Here is a 20,482-nt window from a genome sequence, read left to right on the forward strand (position 1 = left end):
TATACATATGCATTTAAAGAAAATTGGGGTGCCTGGGTGGCTCAGTGGGTTAAAGCCTCTGCCTTCGCCTCAGATCATGATCCCAGGTCCTGGGATCGAGTACTGCATCAGGTTCTCTGCTCAGCAGGGAGCCTGCTTCCCCACCAACGCTGCCTGCTTCTCTGTCTACTTGTGATCTCTGTCTGTCAAATAAAAACAAAACAAAACAAAATAACTTAAAAAAAAAAAGATGGAAAAGAGACATATCACAGTGTTAACAGTGATTATCTTTGGGTAGTAGGTCTAAAGATTTTACATATATAAAAATATATATTTGTTTTATATATTGTACATATATATAATTTAGCTGATATTTTCTGAATGCCTACAATAAACATGTATTACTTTTGCTTAATATTTTTATTTTATTTTATTTTTTAAAAGATTTTATTTATTTATTTGACAGACAGAGATCACAAGTAGGCAGATAGGCAGGCAGAGAGAGAGAAGAATGCAGGCTCCCGGCTGACCAGAGAGCCTGATGTGGGACTCGATCCCAGGGCCCTGGGATCAGGACCTGAGCCGAAGGCAGAGGCTTAACCCACTGAGCCACCCAGGCACCCCAACTTTTGCTTAATATTTTTAAATTTAAAATGTTAACTAGTTTGAATCTTATTATTTAATTATTTATTTAGTAAATTAAGTAATCTCTAGGTCGAACATGGGGCTTGAATTCATGACCCTGAGATCAAGAACTGCATGCTATGTCAACTGAGCCAGCCAACATATGCTGTACTGAACTTGACATTGGTGGGGCTGCACACCACATATCAATTAACCTATGAGGGTATCAAAACTATTGACTAATGTGGAATTATTAAAAGCTGAATGTATAACATGAAGACTGATCCTCATCAATGGAAATAAATAGCCCACCAAGTGAAAAGAGCAGCAAAGTAGGGAGAGGAGATCAACACTTGGGAAGAATCCGTCCAAGACGGGGGCTCAAAGGATCAGTAAATCTCAGCAATGTCCCTGACCACCTCCCTCCTGTCACTCCTGGGTGGGCAGATACCACGTCTGTCTCCACTGCCATTCCTGTCTAGCTGACACTGAGACCCCTCCCACCTCTCTGGGACCTGGGCCCAGATCCATCAATCAGTCTGGAAGTACCATATCTGAGGGTTCTAGCTCCCCAGAGGGAAGGGGTTTTCCCATCCCTGCCCTCCTGTAGGACCCACGCAGAAGGTAGCAGGGTGGAGTGAGAGGCAAAGGAATGAAGGACGGGGTAGGGAGAGGATGGAGCAGGAAGACGAAGAAGAAGGTGGAAAAGGACCATAAGAAGGAAAGCAAGGATGAGCTGGAAATGACAGGTCGTCTGGGGCTGTGGTGACCCCCCCAGAGCTTAGGGTGGGGGGAAAGTACAGCAATGGGACCCACATGCTCTCCCTTCACCTGAAATGTCACCTTCTAGGCTCTGATGGCTGCAGTTAAGGACACTGTTTTATATATTTGGAAGTTGCTAAGAGAGTAGATCTTGAAAGCTCTCAGCACAACGAAAATAAAAACCTGACTGTGTGAGATGATGGGTAGTAGCTCTAGTTGTGGTAATCATTTTGCAATATATACATGTATCAAATTATTATGTTGCATACCTGAAACAAATACAATGTTCTATGTCAATTATATCTCAATAAAATGGAAAAAAAAAACAAAAAACAACAGAACCCCCCCATCCCCCGCAAAGGCCCAGGCTCAAAATACCAGTTAAAGGAACCAGGTTACCCACAGGGAGGAGGGCAGGAGCAGAAGCTTGGTGGGGAGCAGAGACTTTATAGACAGACCCTGCCTGGCCAGAGCCCAACTTGGCCTCTTCCCCAGCATGGGCCCTTGGGCTGGTTAGCTCCCTTCTGTAAACAAAGGGGAGTATTCTGAGGACACTGTGCGGCGCACGGTATGAAAGTGCAACCCTCCCATCTATGGCCAAGGACAGGTGGGCCGTGGAAGCTCTGGGCTCTCCTTCCTCTGCTGGGCTCACTGGGGGCATGCATCGACTCACCTAGAGAGGCTGTGTAGTTATCTGAGCAGGACGAAGATGAGTCCCCAGAGAGGCTGGGCGTTGGGACGGAGGAGGGCCTCGAGAAATGGCTCCCTCCACCCTCTTCCCCACGAACTGGAGGCTGGAAGGGAGAGATGGGCTCACTTTCCTCCCTTGTCCCCGATCTCTGACAGGAGGGGCTTCCAGGCAGGCCTGTGGGAGTGGGGGGGAGGCCTCCCCCATTCCGTAGCAGCATGCCCATCCCCGCCCCGGTTTCTTGCTGGCCGAGGCTCTCCTGTCCCCACTCCTGTGCCCCCACCCCAGCGGTGGCTCTTCACCCCACAGCCCATCCTTCCCCAGGCAGCCCACTCGTGGACGCACCCGGAACTGGGAGAAGTCGGCATAGGTGGGGTCGTAGGTCTTGTGGTGGGCGTCCAGCAGGATGGCGATGATCTGCTGCTGCTCCTCAGACAGCTTGGGCCGCAGACTGTCCCTCAGGGCTTCCTCCTCCTTCCGCTTCAGGATCATCTCTCGTTTCCGCTGCACCTCCTCATCTGTCAGGATGACTGTGGGGTGAAAGTGGGGTGAGAGGGAGGCTTTCAGGAGGGCTGGGCCTGCAGCTCCTCGGAGAAACCCTCCTCCAGCTGTTAAAGGCACAAGATCGGAGGGGCGCACGGGGTTGGGGGGCTTCCCGCCATGGGGGACTCCGGGCCCACTTCATGGACAGAAAACTGGGTTTCCTGTTGAAATGGCAGGTGCGTGAGATCGGAGGAAAAAGGATCTTAGGCGTGGGAATGTTGGGCATTATTAATGAGTCTGTGTTCTCAGGAGCAAGTGATCGGACTCTGGGCAAACTGAACTCTCTGGGCTTTGGTCATCTCATTAATCAAACAAGCAGTTTGCTCCATTACAACCTCTTCTACGGCCCTTTGTGGTTCCTTCCTCCAGAAAACCGGTGTATGTGGGATGGCTGAGGGGTGACAGAGTGACAACCCTGACCTTGGAGGATGGACTGTTTTGAGAACTGAGTGCACGTGTAACCCAGACCGGCTGCTCATTAAATGTCAAGTCGTGTCTCTTCTCCCCCACATTCACAGCCCATGATTCTGAGGATGGGGGTTGGGGTGGGAGGTGAAGAGGATGAGAGTCACTGTGTGGCCAGTCCCAGTGTCGGAAGCTAGGAGATGCTGAGAGACCCCTCCACGGGGGCATTCCCACGTCCAAGTTTCCAGGCATGGAACTTGGGTGTCCAATCTACTCTGACCAACTTAGAAAGACTTTGTCTCTTTGGTTCCTGCAAAACAACCCCTCCTCCAATAACAAAATATTTTTATATTAACAAAAAAATTTTATTACAATGTCAGAAAACCAGAAAATCTAGCATATGTACCCACCCTAATTTTGCTTACCAAACCACCCAGTTTTCTTGTATTCCTTCTGCACAAGTTACTTGGCTTCCAATTTTTGATACTAGATCTTAATGACTTCAGGTCTCTCAAACACACAGGCAACATTCAAAACCTATTAGTGCTTCCTTAGGTCAAATCAAAAGGTGCAAGTATACTGAAGTCTTGAAAGTTCTGCCCGGGGAAGTTTTTGAGCCCTCTAGAATTCCCAAAGAGAACACTGTGCAGCACCGTGTTCTCTCCCGCTGCAAGCCAGTGTGTCTGACGAAAGGGAGACCCCATGCCCCCTAGGGTGGCGCCCACCTCACCGGGCTGGGCAGCTGCCCTGGGGTAGCGGGGTTGCGAGCAGGGATGCCTGGCACAGGGGTGAGGCAAACAGACCTCCGGGTCGGGGCTTGCAGAGTGCTGACGGCAGGAGTGGGCACTGGGGCCCTTGGCCTGTAGCTACTTGCTGTCTGCTGGTGTTGCCAGCACTTCTGCCCACAGAACTGGGGAGTTTCACAAGAGCAGGGAAAGCAACCAGAACCCCAGGATGGGTGGGTTCCGGGCTTCAAGAGCGGCCCACTGGCCCAGACCCCTCGGGCGGGGGTCGGGGGGGGAGAAGGAAATAAGCTGGTGGGAGGGGAGGGAGAGCCTGTGGAGTGTGGGTGGGTGGAAGTGGGCAACCAGAGCCTCAGTGACAACAGGAAGGGAAGCTTGTGGCAAAGGAAGGCGTGTTCCCTCCACAGCTGAGGAAGCCATACGAAGAGAAGGACTGGAGGAGGCCACGCCCAGGTGACTGACTCACCTGCCCGAAGAGCTGCCAACCCTCTCCCACGGTGGGTGTTTGCTCAGACCCCATGAGGTCAAGTGGGGTGGAAGAGGAAGGAGCAGGGAGCATTGCATTCAAGGCAGGGTACGAAGCCCTAGCCAGGGGAATCCAAGATTAGGTGTCTGGTCTTTCCTGCTCACCTGAGGGTGGATGCAGGGGGTGCTGGGGCTGGAGTGGGGGGGTGGTTAAGGGGGGGTGCTCTGCTAGTCATGCCACAGGCATCCTGGACATGCTTCTCGGCTTGACTGGGCTTTGATAATCTCTTGGGATTCTAAGATGTCACTCTCCTGCTCAGAAACTTTTTCTGGATCCTTCCTGCTCACCATGGTCCAAATTAAAGTCAAGATGCTCCATGATCTTACTTCTTCCTAACTTTCCAACCTCCTTCCCCCCTGCCTCTGGACGCAGCTTCTGCTCCGGTCACGTTGAGACTGCTGGCCTGCAGACACGACCCGCTCAGTCTTGTCACTGCTTTTCCACTCATGCCGGCTGCCTGTCCAGCTGAGTCTTCTCTCCCCCATAGCTGCACAAGTCCTATCCATTCTCCAGCACCCAGCTTTCAGCCCTCTCTCACCATGAAGCCTTTCTGGATTGTCCCAATCTGCACTGAGCTTTCATTTCTTATTTCTGTGGTATGTCTACTGTTTCCCACACACATTGGCACCCAACTGTCTTCCGCTCTGTAATAGTTATGGTTAGTACAGCCTCCAGTAAACGGCCGGATGGAGAGAACCTGAGATGTTCAAGATCTCCTTCACTAGCACGGTAGGCTTCCTGGGTTTCCCTCCTATGGAAGAGAGCCAGCGAGCCCAGCGAAGCCTCCTGGCCATGGTGTTTGTTCAGTAGTCTGAGAGATTGGACACCCAACACATCTACAATGATTGTACCTACTATGTGCTAGTCATTGTCCTTTGCTCAGGAAATGACAGTGAGAAGTACACTAACACTGTGTATGTGTCCTACCATGTCGGGATGGCACATGTCAAATGCCAGCCAGTCCACCAGATAACTGAGCCCGGCTCACCTTTTCAGTTTAATTATTGTGACTGAAATATTTTCAAGACAGCATACCTTGTAACAGAACACCTAAAACATGCAACCTTTACTTATCATTTGGAACAATTACTGGACTTTGCAGGAGCGAGGTTATGACCTTAGGACTGAACAGGGCTGTGTCCTTGCACTGTGACTCGGCCTGCTATGATTCAGAGTTCTTGTGCTACGTCTCATCGCTTTCAATCTCCCCCTCTCTGGTAAGCTCCATGTTGTCTCTTCTTGGTTCCTGTTTGCCTCTGGGGGGGGTGCTTTTCTTCCTCTTAAATGTTAATTTCTAGTCTGTTGGGGAGCTGGAAATCATGGTGATCAAGTTTTAGGTAAGAAAAAAGATGTGTTAATAAAAATGGATAAAAAATAAAGAGTTTTTTAGGTACCGGGCACTACGTTAAATGCTTCTTAAATATCAACTCACAGATATTTAGTTCTCGTAACAACCTCTTCGGGCAAGAGCTAGTATTCCCATTTTGCAGATGAGAGACCCCCAGGCCCAGAGGCTAGGTACCTTGCTCAAAGTCACACAGCTAACACGTGGTGAAGCTGGTACTCAGGCCTTGGTAACACAGTTCTAGAGTTCATGGTTGTAACTACTGCCCCATAGCTCCTCTGATTGTAATTGGCTATGACTGCTCCATAGGACTCTTGTCCTTAGCTGTGGAACACACAAAATGTTCCAATCCATCTGGAGAGTATGAAAAAATAAATAAAGTAGTTAAGTTCGTAAATGATTTACTCTAAAAGGACAAAGTTAAGAAGATTCAAGGTTAACCTTATGACATTGTTCCTCCCAATCACTGTATCAAACGGTGACTGCCATCCGGTGTGCAGCACTAGAGAAAAAAGTGCTGAGATCTGGCATCTTCTACCAGGGCTACCAATCTGCACCCCCAACTCCCCCTCTCCAGGCAACAGTGTCTGGAGACAGGGTAAGTCATCAGGCTCTCACATGTGCAGATGCTGTTGTGATTTAGGAAGGAAGTCTTTATTTAAAGGGGGTTACTAATTTCATAGGAAATTTTTAAAAAATCATTTTCTCAACGAATCGCTACTGAAAATGCCATTACTATCATGTAGGAGGACACATGTTTTGGAGTTGAAAGCCATTGGCCTGGGAAAAGAGCAAACAGGTTCTGAAAGGGCATTTGATGGGCTCTCCAAGGAATAAGACACATGAGCGGTGTCCTTGGGACTTGGGAAACCCATATGGCAGCTTAGTAGCTTCTCTGTCTTCCTTTTAGGCTCCCTGCTGAGTGCTAACATGGCTTTGCATACGTTTATTCTCATGCAAGATGTTCTCTGCTTCATGAAGTCTATGGTTGCCTTAGGAGGTCAAGATCTGAAAGCATGAACAAAAAAAAAAAACACCTCAAGTTGCCCCTGGTGGCCTAAGGACAACAATAGAAAAGAGAATATAATGTCTTTCCCAATGAATGACACAGGCAATATCAGATTTGGAAGATCTTCCTGACCCATAGACCAGTGGGAGATGCAGAGGTACAAGGAAGCATAATGAGGAGCTACTACTCAGTCATTCAACATATATTTACTGAGCACCTATGCCATGACAGGCATTGTACTAACACAGGGTAGAAAAGACACACATCTGTAAAAATATCAAACAAATTCACATGAAGGTGTTTTTGTGCAGGACAGGCCAACAAGAAGCAAGAATCCAACCACGAGAGTTCTTGGGTGCCAAGCACAAGGTCAAGTCAACTAGGACTTGAAGAGAAAGAAAGGGGAACAGTCTCTTGAGCCCATCCCTAAGGGACCAGGTAGTGCCTGGAGGAACTCTGGCCCACTGAGGGTGCCTGGTGGGCTGCACCAGGGTGGGGTCCCCAGGCCTGGCATTTGGAAGCAAACAGACCTGGGTAAGAATGCCGCTACCATACCATCTTATTACTCAAAGGTATGAAATCGGAATTCCTCTGAGCTTCCTCAGCTACAAAACAACAACAACAACAACAACAACAAAAACTACAGAAGTATTCACGTATTTAGGGATTCTTGGGAGAATTTAATAAGAAAGCACCTGTGTTTGATGCAGGTAGGTGCTCCATAAACATTTGTTCCCACACCCATCCCTTTCCCCTTCCTGAGTTCCCTTTAGGGAAGGGCCCCCTCTCTGCTTCTGCCAGAAGGGAGCCTATGCTTGCAGCGCTTTCAGAGGGAGCCCTGGGCTGTCCTGTGGTTTTACAAATGTTGACACAAAATTGTCTCTGGGAGGTTGAGCCTTAAGGCAGCCCAAGCCCACATGATAAACGAGTAGCTCTCCTCGGGTTCTGACCTGGGAGCTCCAGGCCCAGACCACTGTGATGGACTTCTCTCAGCTGGGCTGACTTGAGGCTGAGAACTACAGCCCTCCCTGAAGGACCTTCCCTTGGAGTAGTGGGGAGAACAAGCCTAGCGTTGGCTCAAGGTCTTCCTTCAACGGGAGCTCTGTGGCCCAGGCTCCAAGGGCTCAGCTCTTGCAGCCCAGGGCTACCTCACTACAGCTCCCCGAGGGCATCCCGAGAGTGGGGAACAGGGGGCTGCACTGGGCATGCAGCAGGGTGGGGTGCAGGGCTCTGTGGGGGAGGACTGGGGCTGGGTTTGGGGTGGCCAAAGCACAAAGCTGTTAAGGTTTGGGGTGGGCACCCACTTCCGGATTGCTGGCCCCCATCACCACACAGTGTTCCTAGGGGCACCCTGATGCTCCCAAGACCTGTTCATCACCATGGATGCAGTGCTGTCTTTGGGGACCAGAGGAGATCTAGAAGCAAACATGGAGACTTGCTTTCTGACTCCAATCCTGTTATTTTTACCTTTCTGAGTCTCAGATGATTACTAAGTGTTCTTCCTATTCGAAGCTGATCAGACATCTCCTTCTTCCCGAGACATAGGAGAAGAGTGTCGGGGGCATCAATGAGGCTGGTCCCGCCCAGAACCTCTGGGGTAGAGTCTGACTGAATCCCAGCGGTGGAACTGTGCTGTTCTTGGCTGGCAGAGCCTCAGAGCCAGACTCTCTGCTCCTCGGGGGTTATGTGCCCCTTGGGGGCAGGGGCAGGGGTTGTGTCCACACCAGTGCCTCGCACAGAGCAGGCTGCCCTAAGCCAGTGTGTGAGAAGCCCCATGAGGCACTCAGTCTTGGCCTCCTCTGTTCCAGGATAAACACAGGAGTCGGGCGGGGCAGGGGATGGTGCTAGGAGAGATCAGCATGTCCAGGCCTGCACACTCCTGTGGGGGCGAGGAGGAACAACAGCCTGGAAACTTCTTCAAGGCCTGCCAGGGTTGACTGGGGAGCCGGGAGCAGGAATGAAGGACTGTGGCCCACCAAGGCGGGAGCCTGTCAAGACCCAAGCAGGAGGACCCCCATGAGGGTCTCCATTCTGTCTCTGTTCCCCAACAACAGAGAATTTTTTTTCCTGTCAAGGAAGAAGTGTTCCACCCCCGAAGCCCTGTCCTGGGACTCTTCCCGTAACTGCCTCCCTCACCCCCTAAAACAATAGCCTCATAGCCAGAAGGGCCTCCAGGCATGCCTGCATCTGAGCACCCCTCCCGAGCCTCCTCAGGTCCGCAGCTTAAGTTGTCCCAGGGCCGAGGAGGTGAGTGGCATGTGGACGGACGGCAGACAGGGGTGAGCAAGAGGCCGAGCAGGACAGAAGGTGCGGAGGACACCCGTGCCCGGGTCGGCCCAGGGCACTGGTCTACAGCCCAGGGAAGGCTGGTCTAGCCCCTCCCGGGGTCTGCTGAATTCAATGGCTATTCTGGCTACCAAGTAATCAGAGCTCAGATGCAAAGTCCAGGGGTTGTTTTTAACCCGAGGGTTAGAACAAGTCAGTCTGCCATTGGTCCTTTCTTCCAATCCTGGAGCTGGACAGGGAGTCCTGCAGACTCACCCTTCTCTCTCCCTCTGGATGCAGAGGGCCATCCCAGAGTCCAGTGCTTCCCCTCACAGAGTCTCTCCCCCTGATCTCCCCAGATCTGCCCCTGGGGCCAGAGTGGCCCAAAGGCTGGGGCAGGGAGGGACCCAGATGCCAGCCAGGCTCTGAATGCATCTTCTCCCCAAACTCCTGCCCCTCCCCAACTTCAGCAGCCCACTCCCCCGAAGTCCAAACAACCCTGGGTCCTTGAGCCTCATCTTTTCCCTGAAGGTCCAGGAATAGGGAGGTGAGAACAGTGATCTGTCTTGGAGGAGCGCTGATCTGGGGGCTTACGAAGGCCGTGCCCTGCCTCTCCCTTCTCACAGGCACCCCCATGGGATGGGCCCTTCCCAGAACTCTGAGACACAGATCCAACTGAGGTTTGTAGGACCCCCCTGGGGCCTCTGGCCCTGTTGTTCTGGCCGCAGTGCCCAGCTCCAGACCCCATGTGCTAACAGCCCCAGGGGAACAGTACGGACACCTCTCGGGCCAAACCTACCTAAAGAGCAGCTCCCACCATCCCCTTCCAGTGCCACCCCCTGCCTTGGCCCGGGATACTCACACTCCTTCATCATGCCTATGTCCACGCAGCGCTTGAGTCGGCAGGCCTGGCAGTGGCGGCGGTTGTCCTTGGTGATGCGGCAGTCCCCGTTAAAGGGACAGGTGAACAGTGCCTTTCGCTTCATACTCCGCCTGCCCGGGGAGAGAGCACGTGCCACCTCTGGATCACACCCCTCCCAGCCCCTGCCCTGGCGGCCTGCAGGGGCTGTGACAACGGAGACTGCCCACAACCCCCCACCCCCAATCTCCATGTCACCCACAGAGGATCTGGGGCCCAGTCCTGGTCACTCTCAGTGCCTACCCCTCCCCTCCCCCACACCTTGCCTCCTTCTTTCACTCCCTACTCTGCTCCCATCATCGCTTTGATTTACTTTATTTTTTTAATGTTTGAAAGGATTTATTTATTATCACTTTCATTTTTTTTTTTAAAGTGAGCTCTACACCCAACGTGGGGCTTGGATTCATGCCCCTGAGATCAAGAGTCGTCTGCTCTACCAACGGGCCAGGCGGGCCCCCCAATTTACTCTTATGGTCCTCTACTTCCCACTCTTTTTTTTTTTTTTAATTACACAAGAAATACATGAGTGAATTAGCCTAGCGACATTTTTGAACTACTAAAATCTGCAGAGTAGCCCTCACTGCTTGTAGTGAGCCATTATGGGAGGTGAGGACCCTGGGGACGGCTTTAAGTCATCCAGAGTTTGGAGATCTCGGACTAGAGCAGGCCTGGTCCAGAGACAGACACGTGCGCAGGTGCACAGAGAAGGAAGAAAGGGCCCAAACCATAGCTCAAGGTAGCCAGATCACACGCTCAGAGATAAAAGGCCCGACGAGTGTGCAGGAGCCCTGAGGTCTGGCCTGGACTTCCTGAAAGGCAGAGGGAGCAAGGGTTCTGCCAGGATAGAAACCTGCCAAAGGTTCTTAGCTTAGGAAGCCAGTACCCCTGGGGCCCCTGGTATTCTATGTAAAATTGTACGTGTAGTGGGGTGTACACACGTGTGTGTCCATGTGTGTGTGTGAAAGCTTGAGGGTTCATTTTCCTAATTCTGGCTTTCTGCTGCCAGCCACACCACATGGCACTTTCAGGAGGCTACATCATCTATGTCCTTGGGGTTCCTCATACTGTTCCCAGCCCCAGTAGGGGCAGGCCCATTTTGTTTTGTTTTGTTTGTTTATTTGTTTGGGGTTTTGCCCTGGGACAGATGACAGGATTTAGCTAGAGAAAGATGGTGGCAGAATCACTTTCTCTGGGACCAGCAGCATCTTCCAAGGAGATGCTCAAACCTTATGAACAAAGGCCCAGCTCCAACCATTTCCCTCTCTCAGAAATGAGCTGGTCACACACTAGTTATGCTTCTTGGTAAAAAAAAAAAAAAAAAAAAAAAAAAAGGACTCACTGTTCACATTCACTAGAAGATAAATGGGGTTTAGGACAAACATTCTCATCAGTCAACATGGACAGAGGGCACCCATGGGATAGAGGAGAAGAGAACACAGAAATGGCCTGCCAGTAGTCACAGGTAACCAGACTCCAAGATTAGAAGATCCAAGAGACTATTGGTGTACCTCCTCTTTTTATAGGTGAGAGCACTGAGGGGAAGAAACTTATCAGTGAGGGGAGTCAGCAAGAAGTGAAGGCTCCCCATTTGGCTGTTAAAGACGCTTATCAGTGAGGGGAGTCAGCAAGAAGTGAAGGCTTCCGAGTTGGCTGTTAGAGATGTGAGACTCGGCTTTTGGCTCCTGGGATCGAACACACGGCTCTCATTCCTAGAAACTCAAGGTGCTCAATGAAGTGGAGCCTACAGACAAACAGCTCCAGGCAGCTGGCCCTTGAGAACAACTCAAGACCAAGGATGACCCAGTGGCCTACAAGGTAGTTGGCTTTGGCCCCCAGTTGGCCCTCTCCTGACCCAAGAGGGCCCCCAGTAGGCCAGGCTGCAAGGGGAGGTGGAACCACACGAGGCTATGGGGGTCAACTCCAGCCCACCAATGGCCATACCCACTCTGTGGTGACTACCCAGGGAGAGATCACATACCAGGCTTTTGCCTACCTTTATGGAAACAGAAGGCCTTTCTCCTTGAGTCTCCATCCATCTCTGGTAGCTCTCCAGAGGGACAGGCAAATGTGGAAGCACCTTAGCTACCTGAAATGAGCTACTATATCACCAGGGGACATGAGATTCATTCACCTCTTTACTCCTTCTCCTCCTTCCCACTCATGGTTCCTGAGGCTCCGCCTGTTACCACAAATGTTCAGGCCCCAGGATGCCCGTAATTCTCTAAACTTACTTAAGGGTCAGAAGTTTCTAATTCAGAGTGAACTCTCATTTCCTTTTTTTTTTTTTTTTTTTTTTTTTTTTTACAACCAGGCACTTTGCCCAGGAGCTGAGGGTCTGCTCTCTCCTCCCACCCACTGTCTTGTCTGGCTCACAGCTCTTCCTGTTAATTCTCTAGGGCTTGGAGCACCACAAGGAACATATCATACATGTGGCACCTCCAAACACGTGAGCCAAAGCCCTTCCCCAGCCCTGTGCTGGGGGCTGAGAGCTTCTGAGCCCTCCAGGTGGGAGGCACCCCCATGCCCCCCAGGGACCTATCTCTCCTTCCTTGGGCTCTAGGGCACCTGCCTCTGACTCTCACTGGGGGCACAACCCCCAGCTGCAAGGAGGCTCAGGAGGTTGTGGCACTATCATTTTTCTTTGATCTTCCTCACTGTAAATCTGAAACCCACCCCAGGCTTCCACACACAGGAGTGCTGGAGATAGCCACGCAGCCCAGCTCTGCCGGACAGCAGGAGTGGATTCTGACGAGGTTGTGTAGGAATCCAAAAATATGCAGAGCTGGCTTCAAAGAAAATACTGGGGGGGAAAACCCCAATGTCCTTGCTCCCAGCTTTGTAGTTAGAGTAGAAAGCTCATGAATACTGAGAAGCAAAGTGGGAGGAGGACTGGGAGGAAAAGGAAGGAAGGGAGGGAGGGAAAGAGGGAGGGAAGGAAGAAAGAAAATGTTAAAAGTCCTTCCAGCCAAGGCACATTATCCCACCGCAAGGCTCACACCTGTGCTTTTCACCCTTTGCCATACTTTATCCCAAAGAACACCAACTTTGTCCCATGTCTTCACAGTATTTGAGTGATGTAGAAAGTAGCCTATAAATTTATAAATTTATAAATTTAAAGAGTTCTTGAACTATTATTATGAAAAATTATACTACGCAGCTCTTCCCTGCCTCCTCTGAATACAGAATCAGAGACCAGACCCTAGAATTGTAGCCAGGAAGATGGAGGGTAGCCATCACAAAGAACTGTCACACTCTGGAGTGTCGATCAGTGTTCAGGGAGGGGATGCTCCCTCTCCAGCTCCAACAGGGAGACTGAGGTCATCCCTACCCCCAAACCGGCTTTCAGGTGTGTCCAGCCCAGCATAGTTGCCAGGGCTGTGGGACTCTCAGGCTCTGGGGCCCAGTTCTTCCCAACTCTCCTGCCTGCTAAGGGCATTTCCGCCCATGTGGCTGACATCTGGCCTCTGCTTGCAAGGAGTCGGGCAGCCAGACCGGTCAGCTCTGGCTCTCTGCTTTGTTCTGAAGATCCACACCCTGTCCTGCCTTCCTCCCCATGCTAATTGCTTGTGAGCTTCTTTGGTTTTGAGAAACAAGAGCTTCGAGTTTCCATGGGAGCCCATTGCCTTAGCTGCTCTCTGAGCCTGGACCCTGTCATCCTCTGGGTGGTTGGCAATTATACCCCAGCTCAGGAAGGAGGGGTTGGGGTGGTGCCACCGGGCTAAATATGGACACAGTTTCTAGAAAGTCAGGGGTGAGAGAGGACATTGACCAATTCATCAAAACATGACAGACAAGCTGTTCACAGAAGCATGAAGTGCCTGGGGCCAGGGACTCAAGCCTGGGACCATAGGGTCCTTCTCGGGTCGGTGGCCCCATCACCAGAGACCCACCCTGAAAAACCCCAGCCTGGGGCCAAGTGACGGCTCTGGCTTTGTCTCCACTGCAATCCTATGTATCACAGAAATCTCAGAGCCTGGACTGGATTCAGGAGCCTGGTGGAGCTCCCAATGGGAAAGACCAACAAGGTGGGACCCATAGGGCACCTTTGTATGTGGCAGCATCAAAGGCTTCTCGGGAGAGTTTAAAAAAGCCAACTCTACAGAAAGCTAGGTTAACACCGTGGCAAAGAGCACGAGCCCCCTTTCTGGACAGCAATTGGGTCATATTCACCGACACGTAAAAGGCACAGAGCTTTTAACGCAGTGAACCTACTTCTAGGCGTTCATCCTGTGAGTCAATCAGCCCATGGGCCCAAAGACATGTGCGTAAAGGTGGTCGCGGCAGCACTGTATGGAGAACTGGTCCCTTACAGTACAGTAACTCCATATGAAATGACGGGGCAGTGGGAAGGGTGGAGGAAGAATGTGGCCGTGGGGACTAGCTTGAGGAGGTGTTCTGGAGTAGATCAAAGCAAGAGGCAGAAGGGTGAGGATAGTATACTCCTACCTTCCTGTGCACCAGTGTGTGTGCATGCACACACACCCATGCTCTGATATCAAGAATTTGGAAGCGAACGCAATGAGTTGGTCATGGTGACAGTTTCCAGAGGAGGTAGGGACGTGAGAGTTGAGTAGAGAAGACCTACTTTTTACTGAGATGTCCTTTTGAACTATTGGCTGTTGCTACTTTTTTTTTTTTTACCCATATACAGGGATGATTTACACACACATTCCAGGATCCATGACAGAGGAGAGAAAAGGCTGTCTGTTCTCAGATACAAACAGTGCAGAAGGACGAGGATAACGACGAGCACTCGCTGAGGGCCTTCTCTGATCGGACTCCGTGCGTTACCGCCGACGTTCTCACCAGCCTTGCAGGATGGACTCTGTCCCTATGCTACAGGTGGGAGGAGAAGGCAGTGGGAAGTTAGACCTCCCACTTCATGTCCCACAGCTAATAAGTGTGAAAGCGGGATCAGAATCGAGATCTGTTTGATTCCAAGGCTTCCCTAATACGGCCCCTAATTCCCTAATTTTTCCCTACTACGGTCCTCATCATGAATGTACCCTATTTCAATGCAAGCCAGAGCAGCAGTCCAAATACACCCCTAAAGTCCAGGGGCACCTGGGGGGCTCAGCCAGTTAAGCATCTGCCTTCAGCTCAGGTCATGGTCCCAGGATCCTGGGATGGAGCCCGCTCTCTCTGCTCTCTCTGCTCAGTGGGGAGTCTGCTTCTCTCTCTCCCTCTGCCCCCACCCCCGAGCTTTTGCTCTCTCTCTCACTTACTCTCTCAAGTAAACTAAAAAAAAAAAAAAGTCCAAGAGCAGGCAGCAGAGATTGTTTAAAGGTCTCCTCTAGGACAAAACCATTGGGATAGAAGCAATCCCTGCGATGGGCAGGTTGGAAGTGTGGGGTCACCTCTGGCAGTCCTCTCCACTGGCCCTATACTGCCATAGCACAGAGAGGACCCCCCACGTGTGTTGAGAGTGACTCCATGCCAATGAGCCTTGATCCAAGTGCTGAGCTATCAAAGACAGACAAGATCTCCCTCACATGCTTGCCACTGCCTTTCTTGACAACTCAGAGATATTTCCTCTCTAAATATTCTGACCTCTTCTACCCAAGCTTCCAAAACAACTCTTGGCTGGTCCATAGATCACCTTCCTTGTTCTCTTTCATTCACAGCCTGGAGCCACAGTGGAAGAGGGCCAGCTGCCAAGCCGAACTGGACAAAGTTTTCTCCAGCAACACTCACTTCGTGGTGACTCATTTACTTGTGCCCATAGAATGCCCTAGGCGGCTGCTCCTCTCTCCTCTCTGTTTCCTCCAGTGCCTGTGAGCACTTTGAGTTTTAAATCCCTGGACCTCTGCCCCATTTCTCTGCTCACTTTCACATCACGGCTCCCGTGGTATCCGCTGGGGGGCTTTCCTGGAAGCCAGAACACTCCTCGTGTTCCCAGATCCTTACCAGCCTGCCTTTTGACCCTGCACTCCACAAGACTCATTACGAACATGGTCCCTGAGAACCTTGGGCCCACTGAACAAGAAGGCATTTCTCCACACTGTATTTGTTAGCTCGGCTCTGGTCGTGAGGCATCTGGATTAAGAAGGTATCAACAGGCAAGAAAAAGGCAAGAAGGAGAGGCAAACAGTGATCTGTTTCTCAACCCTGCTTTCCAGGACCACCTCTTAAATTTCACCGTCCTCTTCAATCTCTTCATCAAAGGGGTCTCTCTGATTTTCTTCTCTGTCCTTCACACCTTTTCCTTCATTGTAGAGCCTGGACTGAGGCAGCCACCCATGACCAGAGATTCGTTCACCTCCATTGATCACCCACCTTCTACTCTATAGTAGACCTACGTATTTTTCCCCTCTGGCCCTTACTTCTGCTCCGGTGTTAACATAACTGAGACACATAACCTCTTAGAAGCCTGCCTATACCAACATTTTATTCACCCTGGAAATATCCCTTTTCCCTGAAGATGTCCACACATTCCAGGGAGCAGGAAGCAAAAACAGCATGAAATAACTTGTAGGAGGAACCGGCCAGAGATGGTATCTAATTCTTGACCAATGATCACTAGAACTGTGGTCACTGTCCAACCTTCATAATCCTATTTTGGTTTGATTATGAGTTTTGGACCTGCTAGGATGACCACAGCTAGCTCCTAGGGCAGGTTAGTTTGACTATCTTGGAAGTCACACCAAACGCTGAATGGTCAAATGGGATTACTGGTCCCCAGTGCTTAGAGAATCGTCAGTGACCCAGCACTGAAGGGATGCTCTTTGAGAATGACCGTGAAAGGACAGGGTGAACTCCTGAGAGCAAGGACCGGTTGCACTTATCTTTGTCTTCCTAAGGATGCAGAGCCGGACACAGAGAAGGCACCCCCACTGGTAGAAACTTTTCTTCCTGGGATCAGGATTTTGCCAACAGACATAAGTGACAAGAGGGTTCTATTTGAACTAGACTAAGATGGGAAAACACCCGAATTTGGATGAGGCAAAGGAGAAGCAGGCAAAGGGGGGAGAAAAGAGGAGCAATTCTGTATACTTAGTTGATTCTTACTGGCAGCTGTTACATTCTGCAAAGTCAACGTGAACACTGAATAAACACACACTGAACCATTGTTCCTAGGGTTAGCCTGCAGCGAGCCTCTGATCACAATGTTTTCATCAATCTATCAATACATCACCTTGTTTCATGTGTGCTTTCTATTTAAAGATACCTTACTTAGTATATATTGTTGATTCATTAACACTGAACTCGGCCAACAACAGTATAGCTCATGTCTGAACGAAGCTTCTTGAACACAGATTTCTCTATAAGGCACATCAAAGCTTTCTTGTGCTTAGGGACACTTAACAGCACTTTGGCGCTATGCTAAGGGCCATCTCAAACAGTGAGATCACCATTGAAAAGCCCCCAAATGCAAAAACCCTGGCACTAGATAACCCACCAAAAGGACACTTTTTTTGTAGCTGAGACAAGAATGCCTTCTTGTGGTGAATGCATCACCTTTTTCCTCCGTGGCTGGGAATGTGTGCCTCGGGGGACTTGACCTTTTCACCACTCAGCAAGCCCAGAAAGGACCATGAAAATTCTGGAAGTACGGATGTGGGGATCACAAGGAAATTTCAACTGGTGGGCAAGTTTGTAAATACAGAATCCACGAATATTGAAGACCAACCATCAGGGTATGCCTATGTTTACCAAACAAAATCAAGACAAACAATAAGAGATGTTGGCTTTTCGGAGAGCATGGCCTGGCCCAGTCTTCAAGGCAGGGAAGGTAAAGATAGAAGACAGACCAGGACAGGGTAATGAGACAAAAGCAGCAAGCTGCCCATAATACCAGTACTTTCGTTCTGGGGTTGTTGGAGGGAGGGGCCAAGGGTGGGGGACAGCAGCTTAATGTGCGCAGAGCCCCCCTGGTGGTGACATGGATATGCAAACACACCATCCCTGTCCATTTGGCCGTCTCCCACACCTGGCCCTGGGCATGAGGGACCTGTCCTCCCTCCACCCAGATCCTAATGCAGCCCTGTCTCGAGGATTTGGAGCCTAGCTGTGTATCCGAGGGCAGGAAGCCTGGGTGCTCGGGGCTGGAGCAACTCTATCGAGGAACTGACCTCCAGCGTGTCATAACCTCATAAGCAGCCACCTGTATGGATTCACCAAACAGCCCCAAGAACTGTGGGAGATCTTAGCCCAGTGCCTCGGTCATAGATGCTCATTCAAATGTGGGCAGCAAGTGTGTGAATGAAAAAACAAAAGGAGGGTAGACGGCTGGAGAGACTTGTGTTTATTTTATTAAGACAGTGTTCCATGAAGGATGTTAAGTGTTGACCTATCAGGCTCAAAAATAATATATTGTACTTAACGTCTTTTTAAAACAAATTATTTATTTATTTGAGAGAGAGAGAGAGAGACAGAGAGGAGAAGCAGGGGGAGGAGGGAGGAAAAGACTCTTAAGCAGACTCTGTGCTGAGCGTCGAGCCTGACATGGGGCTTGATCTCATGACCCTGAGACCATGACCTAAGATCACAATCCTGAGATCAGGATCTAAGCCAAAACCAGGAGTCGCTCACCTAATTGACTGTGCCACCCAGGCACCCTTATACTTTATGTCTTTTATTTTATTTTTTTTTCAAGATTTTATATGTTTATTTGACAGAGAGAGAGACAGCAAGAGAGGGAATACAAGCAGAGACAAAGGGAAAGGGAGAAACAGGCTCCCGGCTGAACAAGGAGCCCGAAACGGGGATGATCCCAGGACCCCGTGATCATGACCCGAGCAGAAAGCAGACGCCTAATGACTGAACCACTTTATGTCTCTTAAAGCACTTTCATACATGTCATCTCATCAACCCTCAGATTAACACTATGTATGGAACAGGTCAGATATACTCAAGTGCTTAGTTGAAGTAACCGAACAGAGAAGTCAGAAGATCGGAACCAGGACATGCAATGGCGCGGCCAGCTCCACAGCCCATGCACTTCTGCCTGCTCTTCTGATAGGAAGCAGCCCCGATGCATGCCCCCACCCTCCTTCTCCACGTGCAGGAGAGGGTCCAGGTGGCATCGGAGCTCTGGAAGGCCCCCCCTGCAGGAAGTGCAGAGGAATCAGAGACTTGCCAACAGGACCTGGAGCCAGCGATGCTGCCCGTCTGGTTCCCCAAGCTGGGAGCAGCCTGCCAGGAAGCCAAGCGGGCAGCCCGCGCCAGGCCAAACAGTCAATTAGCACCCACAGAAACCCCGCTGCCCAGCGAATGCTCAGGGCAATGAAACTCCAGGCCTGCTGGTTCCTGGGACAGAGGGCAGGTGAGTTGGGAGCTATGTTCCCTGACGGCCCACGGGTCCTTGAGTTGGGGGTAGGGGGTGGGCAGGTACTGTACAAGTCCCAGGCTCTGATTCACTCTGCCCTCAAAGCCACTGGGTGAGCCCTTCAATTCAGAGAAACCAGGCCAACGTCGACATCCCCATTCTGGACTTGATTCACTCTTTCCTCTCTTAATGGCCAAAGGCCCTGTTCCCTTTATCTCTTTATTCACCTTCAATTAAGACTACTCTACAGAAGCTCTTTCTTTGATGGGTTCTTCCAGGCTTTTCTCCCTCTTGTTCTCTCTCCAATATATGCCAAATGCACATTTCTCCTGGTTCACAGACCTACACTGCAATGCATCACTTTCCCATCCTGCCTTCCCGGCTTTCAATGGGAACACCCTTCATCCAGCCTTTCCAGTACTTGCCCCATACTGTTGGCACTTGTGACACTGGGCTTGCTGGAGGAGAGAAGAGACAGTTGGTAGACAAACTGGCCCTGACTGAGTAGGAATGCTGGCACATTGCTGACATTGCCTGAGCTTTCCAACCTGGGACAGAGAGCCATGGGTGAAGACATGGGCACAGACCGAGAATGGAGATCCAGCCCGGGTGCAGTTCCCCTCATTCCAAGGAATGGTTTGATTTGGATCAGAGGACGAGCTCTGAGGCCAACTTCTGGGGCTTCCCTGAGGACATGCCTGTGATCATTAGTCTTTTAAGAGGCTTAGTCCCAAAGGACAGACACACGGGGTAGGGTAGAGGCCATGGGTCAAGGGAGTCATGGAAAGATGGGGACCTAGATAACAACCTCAGAAAATCCATTTCTGAGAGGGGCAGAGGACAGAGCTGAAGCTGAGGGAAGGAGAGAAAGGAAATATCCTCCCCAAGACCCCGGTACTTCCAGTGGCTTTAAGAACTGGCATGTTCAATGGGCATGGGAAGGAAGGAGACGTGGAAGAGGCAGGGGTTCTCTTCACGGGAGAGAAGCTTCTCCCTCCCCTTGCCCTGGAGGAGGACTCACCTGAAGAAGCCTTTGCAGCCTTCGCAGGTCATAGCGTTGAAGTGAAAGCCTGTGGCTCGGTCTCCGCACACCCCACAGATTCGGGGCACATTCCGGTCAAAGTCACCAGGGTCAGGCAAGGGAGCGCTGGCTGTCATCGCCTCCATCCCTGCAAGAGCAGCCGTCAGGCCAAGGCCAGAGCTGGAGTCAGTGCCAAGGCTGCCTGGCATCCTTTATATCTCTACCCCCATCTGGAGGAAGCTCAGTGAGGCCAGGTGGCTCCCCAGGTCCCAGGCCTGAGCAGGACTTCTTGGGTGCCCTCACCTCGTGGCTCTCCACACACGAGGCAGCTTCCCCTCCTGACTTTTTGTGGAGCAGAAGCTCCCTTCCCCATGTCGGGAGTGCA

General features: G+C 50.9%; 1 protein-coding gene across 1 annotated transcript in view; it reads right to left on the reverse strand.

Annotated features, from left to right (window-relative positions):
* The window catches only part of LOC111157858 (vitamin D receptor), a 31,718-nt gene extending 11,475 nt beyond the window's left edge, over positions 1-20,243 (reverse strand). Inside the window, exons 1-4 of the mRNA XM_022519555.1 lie at positions 20,098-20,243; positions 9,752-9,882; positions 2,399-2,583; positions 2,039-2,159 (exon numbers count right to left, since the gene is read on the reverse strand). Of these exons, the coding sequence (XP_022375263.1) occupies positions 2,039-2,159; positions 2,399-2,583; positions 9,752-9,882; positions 20,098-20,243 (583 nt within the window). The remainder of the gene's footprint in view (positions 1-2,038; positions 2,160-2,398; positions 2,584-9,751; positions 9,883-20,097) is intronic.
* Between the last annotated feature and the right edge of the window lie 239 nt (positions 20,244-20,482).

Source organism: Enhydra lutris, unplaced genomic scaffold (assembly GCF_002288905.1).
Source record: "Enhydra lutris kenyoni isolate GAN:26980312 unplaced genomic scaffold, ASM228890v2 scaffoldscaffold56, whole genome shotgun sequence".
NCBI lineage: Eukaryota > Metazoa > Chordata > Mammalia > Carnivora > Mustelidae > Enhydra > Enhydra lutris.